We start from the raw sequence: 6,940 nt of genomic DNA, 5'->3' as shown, positions 1-6,940 counted from the left end.
TTCCTTGACATTCTGTTTTTCTAAACCTTTTGTTTTCTTTCATAGGTTTTTGGCTTTTTGGACATCTCAAATACATATCAGTTCTTCCAGTCGCAGGTTTGTCCCAGAAGCATTTTTATTCTTGTAAGCTATAACAAATTATTACAGATTTTTTCATTCCGAAATGTTTTTGAAGCTCTGTTTTCATGAATCCACAACACCTGTATCTAAAACAATATCAACTTTAAACTGATTATAAGAATAAATAGAGAAAAACGTTAATGTGAAATCGGGCCCTTTTTAATTTCCTTTTAAAGCTTTCACTATTTTTAATCAAATACCAATGTTACCATAATGTCTATTTCTGTTGTAAATTCCTGAACCATTATAACATGCAAGGAGACCGTGAATTAATATCCGCTGTTTTTTCAGGTTTAATTGCGTAGTTAATAGATCATTAAGAGATCATAAAAGACCCGTGAAACTATGGTGATAGTAACCGAGAACATTAATTTCCAAGGTTTTATACATGATGACACAAATGGCATATTATTTACTTCTGTCGTGATATGATTTTTTTAAATTTCGGAATAATTATATGTAATACATTGTACCAATTCAATTAGTTCTTCTTATTTTGATAGCATAATGTACTTATTGATAAACAATTATATCTTCAAATCATCTTAAAGAGACAACAACAGACCGTAATCCTGTATATACATATCCCACTTACATCTTTACATATATTAAGTATTAGTATATAGAATAGTTCCCTTATTTCGAGGAAAATAAAACTTGCTCAATGAGTCACATGACAAATAAAATGAACACATCTATATACTAAGCACAATTACGCAGTTCATGAAATGTCGAAAAATGAAGAAAAGGGTATATACATTTTCACTATTTCTGTTGAAGTGAAGTAGGACATGCAGAAAAAATGATAAGCTCTTTATTGAATCTTGAAATATATATGCCGATATTATCTCATACAAATATTTAGCATACCAAAAATTAATAGCATAATTATAAGTCCACCTTTCCTTACACTTTTTATGATTATTTCATCAAATTTGAACCTTACAAATCGTCAAAGGTTTTTCAGCAGATAAACTTAATGGTACTTTGTACATTTTGCTTCATAGTTAAATAACATTTTAATTGAAATAAGCTTTTATCTTATGGAATGTATAAGCAATAGATATTTATTTCTTATTGTTTGTTACACGCAGGTTGATAAACAAATTCTCCCATTCAGTTTATGTTCTGTATTACAAAACTGTATCGGGCCATAAATACAAGAAATATCACATTTTTCGTTTGTGATATTATTCATTTAAGGAAACTATACAATTCAAATAATACTCAATTCAAGTATTACTTAATCTGCAAATTAGCTTCGTAAGCATGTTGAAATATGCAAATGAAATATGAATTAAAAGTGTGTGTGACCTATAATTTAAAGCTGAGAGCATTTATTATTTTATGATATAGATATATACATTTATAATCATAAAATTAATAATGGCTCTGTAATTGTATACAGTATATATCAGAAACTATTGAATGGGACATTTTAATTGCCTAAGTTTATCATTTTCGCCAAATGTGCCTAATATTTAATTAAATAATGCTTGGAAATTGTTTGAAAACAATGCCTCCTGTCTAGTCTTTGTTTTAAATTCTCAAATCCAAATGTTACCATTATTGAACTTTTTGTGCATCAAATGTGATATATAATTAAATGACGCTTTATATTATATGACAACAATGGCCTTGGTTTTTTTCTTTTATTTTTAAGTTTGATTTTTTTTTGTGTTTAATCATGGATTTGAAATTGCGATTTAATTAAAAGGAAAAGGCAAATGCAATTTCAGGGTGAGTTATAACTTTAGATTTAGATTGGATTCTACATAGAAAAGATGCTAAGGTGAGTACAAAGATCTTGATAAAAATGATACCTATTTTCTCTTATACCGTTAATACTTTTCAGACCAACAAGAGATTTCATACAGATATTATTTCTATCATTCCTTTGAATGAATAAGTGTAAGTAAACTGCCAAAATAGCTATTGTTTTTTGTTTTTTTTTGTTGTTGTTGTTGTTGTTGTTGTTGTTAAGAATTACAGCCTTTGTGTAAATACTTCATTTTATTAATTAGTTTGATATCAACAGATAATGTTTTTTAAAAAATCACTGTCAAAAAAAGAACGTAATAAATGTTCAGATAAATAATTGATATGAATGCCTTTTTATTATTCTTAACATTGTCTTTTTCATATTTCCAAGATGTTGTTATATTTGGTGAGTTTGATCATAAGCAGTACATTCGCATATGTTCATGGATGTTCATGTGCCCCATTTGATCCAGAGATAGATTACTGTGCTAGAACTTCAGGATTTGGTGCGTTAATACGTTATTTTTTCACTGCATAGAAGTTAAAGTCTTATGTAAAGTTTTATGATTTGCGTTAAACAATCTCATTAATTACATAATTTTATTAAGTTATTTTACAAAATTATGTCAAAATATTCAAAGATTTTCATGCTTATACTGACACTATCGTTATTTTATTACTGCCAACAATGCTTGATTATTTTAGCTGCTGTGTTTAAAATCAAAAGCAATGGTACTGTAGACGGTTTAAAACTGGCCTATGATGTTGATATACTGTACAAATATGTTTTTGAGGTATTTATCATTTAAACACGTGTTTTATTAATAGGTATTTTATTAAAACATTGATAAGAATACGTTATAGCTAGCGGCTAGTGCTTTTTAATCGCAAATGTACCACTATAAATCATTCCATACATCGTTAAATACTTCTATAATGCATATTGTAGTCATGCATGAAAATAAACAATCTCGATTACTAATATAAATAATATCGAACCTTAAAAGAGTGTTTCATTTTGTGTAAATGAAACATTTATATATATAAAGACAAAAAAATGAACAAAATCTATTGTGTCAACCATAACTGATGCGTTAAACAACAGGAGCAAATAGTGAACTAAAATATTCTGGAAATGTCTAGTTAAATGAAATGGGAAGAAAAGTATTTTTTAGATAACAAAGTAAAGTATTAAATCGGATGTATTTTGTAATATACATTTTAATCACTCTAATATTATGGTCCAGGCTCCAAGTGGAAATGTGAAAACTGATAAACTGTATACATATGAGGACGTAGGTATGTGCGGAATTCGTTTACGTCCGGACAGTTTCTATATCATCACAGGTAAGTCAATGATAAGTATTAATGTTTTGGGTTTTGCTTTTTTGTTTTTTTTTCTTTTTGTTGGACATGTTTGGAATTGTACAAGATATTGCATTGAAATACTTCATTTTCAAGAAAGCGAAATTTTCAAATTTTAAGAGTTTTGTATGTAACATGTTCATAATAATTTTTTTAAGTCTGAAGTAGGGACAAGATACATGTTTTATAAAGGTACTCGAAGGTAGAACTTTTCGTTATAATGTGGATATTCAGCCAGTTCAAATAATGATAATAACGCATTCTCGTTTATGTCAGTGGCTTCTCTTATAATAAATGTAAATTGATTTCTTATTTTTCGTGAATTTGTTATATTTTAAATACCACTGCAAGAGCAATTTCGATAAAAAGATTTATGTTTTATATCATTTAAAAGTATCATCAACACAGTCGTTTAATGTTTATTTTACAGGCTATTTTTAAATAAGACCTGAAAAGCCTGCAATAATGACAACAGCACGTTGTGATTCACAAGACTACTTCAAAGAGAATCCTATCGTTGATGGTGTCCCACCGCCGTGCGAGAGATCTGATAAACATGCTGAATTTTCTGAATGATCAATATTATATCATTACAATAGAACCGGAAGTAGTACTTTCTTCAAACAAATCTCTTGAGAAAGTATAATTGCGCAAAATGTTGCCATTTTTGTTATTTCAACAGTTCCCATTGCCTTTTTATCATTCATTAGCCATGTTATCTTTTCTTAAATACCCGGTATTAAATTCTTTTTTATTATCATAACAATATTTTTTTACACAATAAATGGTAAGTATGGACTATTTTTATGCACTATGTCAAAACACCACCAACAAAGACAGCCATATGATTATCTATAACGTGCAGCACATAAATTCATATTAACCCACTCCATGTCTTTGGATTTGAGACCAGACAGTACTAAAGAAAGAAGGCTGGACATACAAGAACTGAGACGAAACAAGATCAAATCACATATCTTATTTGCCGAAGTTTAGCATTAATCTTTAATGAAGCTTAACAACTGCGAGACCACAGCAATTCTTCTATCAGCTACGAAGCAGTACTTCCAGGCATACTGGATAAAGGTATGGTGATGTTCAAGTGTCTGTTGTCAGATAACAACAATAACAATCATCAAAGAATGCAAGGGCATACTTATGGGTAGCATATAACCTCTATGATAGCTCTCTTTAGGAAAAGGAATATGATAAGTCAGGATGCCACATTCCTTTGTAATATTGCGCATCTCTCAAATAAATTTATCAAAAAGCGGTATATACAGCGTATGTAACACAGGAATGTTAAAATGCGTATGAGAAAAATTTATTGATTTGTGATTACACAATACTTGAATTAACCAACAATCTGTGAAGAATGTCCGGTCCCATTAAAGTTATTATAGTAATGTCCGATCATTGTGAGTGTTGAGGAATCATTGTGTAGAAGACTAGCAGCGGGAGTTATGAATCCACCATCAAATATTCGCTTAACTCTCGCCATAAACCATGAATACCTGCAATAATAAGATACGTTATTTTTATTTCTTAATACTGAATTATATGTGACATTGAAAAATCATAGTATTTATCGCGGTTACTCGCCGCGAAATTTTTGCCGTCAAACAAAAACGTTATAGTTTCCACAAAGGAGGTCAATGTACTGTTTGTAGGACGGCTGTCGTCATCGTGAGTATCAAATTATTTAAAAGCTAACTGACGCTTTTTTAATGTAGATGTAAAACGTTTGTATCAGGTATAATATTTAGGAAATAGATAACAATTTTGATTTCATTTATTTCCATATCGTACACGAGAATGCAAATCTTCTTTTTCTCTGAATATTAAACATCATTGCAACGAGTAAGTGCTTAAATACATGTGTTATAATTTTTGCTCACAGAAAGAATTTGATAGTGAAGTCAAAAATGATAAATGTTCGTTTAAAAAATAAATCAATTTCATTAACTCTCAATTTTGACCTTTGATTGCGACGATTTTAGGGTCATTTTCATACATTTATTTGTTCTACTTTATTTACTGTCAAACCGTTATGAGAATAACAATTACCTGATAACAATTAAAGATTGTTGTAGGCTCGGTTTGACTAAGCCGGTTCAAGGACAGTATTGGAAAAGCAAGGTGTTTCTGCGTCCGATAGGGCCGGTCCAAACAGAATTGAAACATGAAATGGTAAAATTTTGAATAAAGAAACATGACAGAGTACTTATTATTTCATCGCCAAAGGTTCATGCATATGTTTTGTGATAAAAACAATTTACCTTTGTGAGTAGTAAGGGAAAACACAATGTATTTTCGAATGTTTCTTTATTGAATTCTATTTTAGTTAACTTATTTTAATTACCTTAGCACATAAGGTGCCGCCTCAAGTTTCGGTAACAGAGTTTTCATCAGATGCAGTTGTTGGTGTTCATCCGTAGATTTCGGACACGCAAACTCCGTGAGCCAAATTTCTTTATTGTATCTATGATACAGCTTTTCCAAATACGACATGATGTGATTGGCATTACAGCTGTACGCATGCGCAGCTACATAGTCAATACGACAGCCATTGCAAACACGGAAGAACTCATCCAACCACTGAAAATTATGATGTGCTGGTGCAGGACTTAGGATTGGTTTTTCATGAGAGTGTTTTTCGATTTCTGGCCAAAGATCAGCTACTTGCTGGGCAGACATGTTTGTTTGGACGGCTTGGTCGGGTTCGTTCAAAACCATAACATACGATGCGTTGCTTGAAATATTCATGTGTATTGCGCCATTCCATCTAGATTTCCAAATCAGAGGAATAAATTCAGGCATGTAATGAAAAGAGTGAGGACATGCCTGAGTCACAGTCTGGTGATAAGTAGTGAGGTCGTTTTTATAGTCATACCTGCAAGAAAAATCAAGTAAACATGACGGGGTCCGCCCCTTTCTTATATCTGTGAATTCACTTAATTGCCTGCTTTATCTTTTAATCAAGAAACGAGAAAAAAGTACATAATCTACAAATAAAGAGGTAGTTAACAACGGTCACTGTAATTATGTAGTCTGATGTCAGACAAATATTGAATCTTCAATGCGAATGAAAATTTTTAAAAATAGAATAAATGATATACAAATAATATACATTTGCCTACCACCAAGCGATATTGTTAAGATTTTTAAAATCATCACACAAAAGTCCAGTAGCCCACGCAACGACGCCTTTCTTTTTAGATCCACATGTAAACCCTGCGTACAAAAATACGCTTAATGAACATATTAGAAGAAACTTGTCTATCGTCATTTCGTTTTTTGTTGTTGTTTTCTTGTGAACTACACGTATATTCTATAATATCTATAAACCAAATGATAGTCCGAAAGAAACTTTAACAAACCGATAAGACATGTCAAAAACGAGTGCACGTCAGTGTAAGTGGCGAAATATAGATACCGTCGTTACAAAGACTAAAGTCTATCATATCTGTATACGGAGAAAAATACAAATAACCAAATATGTATAACAAAACTTTCTTTGCAATTTATTAACGTTAACAAGCATAACAAAGATGGTTAAAATGATCATCATAAAAACAGAAATTGCAGAATGAAACTATGGTTTTTTGTTACAACAATTTGTATTGTATCATAAACCGCTGCAGCAGTTGAAGTCAAGCACCCTGTTCTCAAGGTGAAACTACTGCTCACAGAT

The 6,940-nt window shown here is 30.8% G+C and overlaps 2 protein-coding genes across 3 annotated transcripts; one reads left to right on the top strand and one right to left on the bottom strand.

The window, feature by feature from the left end:
- Positions 1–1,804: 1,804 nt before the first annotated feature.
- LOC132748787 (uncharacterized) lies at positions 1,805–4,038 on the top strand. The gene is made up of 5 exons (XM_060738425.1): positions 1,805–1,912; positions 2,273–2,387; positions 2,587–2,675; positions 3,129–3,228; positions 3,677–4,038. Exons 2-5 carry the CDS (start codon positions 2,273–2,275, stop codon positions 3,685–3,687), a joined length of 315 nt encoding a protein of 104 aa, XP_060594408.1. The 5' UTR covers positions 1,805–1,912; the 3' UTR covers positions 3,688–4,038.
- Positions 4,039–4,553: 515 nt separating this feature from the next.
- Positions 4,554–6,655, bottom strand: LOC132748786 (uncharacterized). 2 transcript variants are annotated; one of them, XM_060738424.1, is made up of 3 exons: positions 6,377–6,655; positions 5,609–6,139; positions 4,554–4,760 (listed from the first exon to the last, which is right to left on the bottom strand). In XM_060738424.1, the coding sequence occupies exons 1-3, from the start codon at positions 6,418–6,420 to the stop codon at positions 4,601–4,603; spliced, it is 735 nt and encodes a 244-aa protein (XP_060594407.1). In that variant the 5' UTR covers positions 6,421–6,655; the 3' UTR covers positions 4,554–4,600. The 2 variants fall into 2 exon arrangements, with proteins under 2 accessions (XP_060594407.1, XP_060594406.1); XM_060738423.1 differs by having other exon boundaries at positions 6,387–6,648.
- Positions 6,656–6,940: the final 285 nt, after the last annotated feature.

This window comes from Ruditapes philippinarum, unplaced genomic scaffold (assembly GCF_026571515.1).
Source record: "Ruditapes philippinarum isolate M1 unplaced genomic scaffold, ASM2657151v2 ctg14515_1_1_1_1, whole genome shotgun sequence".
Classification (NCBI taxonomy): Eukaryota; Metazoa; Mollusca; class Bivalvia; order Venerida; family Veneridae; genus Ruditapes; species Ruditapes philippinarum.
This window is presented reverse-complemented; position numbering and strand designations above follow the sequence as displayed.

Excerpts from the sequence above, each read along its gene's own strand:
- LOC132748786 (XM_060738423.1), bottom strand. The coding sequence starts at position 6,535 with ATGACGATAGACAAGTTTCTTCTAATATGTTCATTAAGCGTATTTTTG. Across the intron at positions 6,140-6,386 it reads CTTAACAATATCGCTTGGTG|GTATGACTATAAAAACGACC; the intron begins GTAGGCAAATGT and ends TTTTTCTTGCAG. Across the intron at positions 4,761-5,608 it reads GCGGCACCTTATGTGCTAAG|GTATTCATGGTTTATGGCGA; the intron begins GTAATTAAAATA and ends TTATTATTGCAG.
- LOC132748787 (XM_060738425.1), top strand. The coding sequence starts at position 2,273 with ATGTTGTTATATTTGGTGAGTTTGATCATAAGCAGTACATTCGCATAT. Across the intron at positions 2,388-2,586 it reads TGCTAGAACTTCAGGATTTG|CTGCTGTGTTTAAAATCAAA; the intron begins GTGCGTTAATAC and ends TGATTATTTTAG. Across the intron at positions 2,676-3,128 it reads TGTACAAATATGTTTTTGAG|GCTCCAAGTGGAAATGTGAA; the intron begins GTATTTATCATT and ends ATTATGGTCCAG.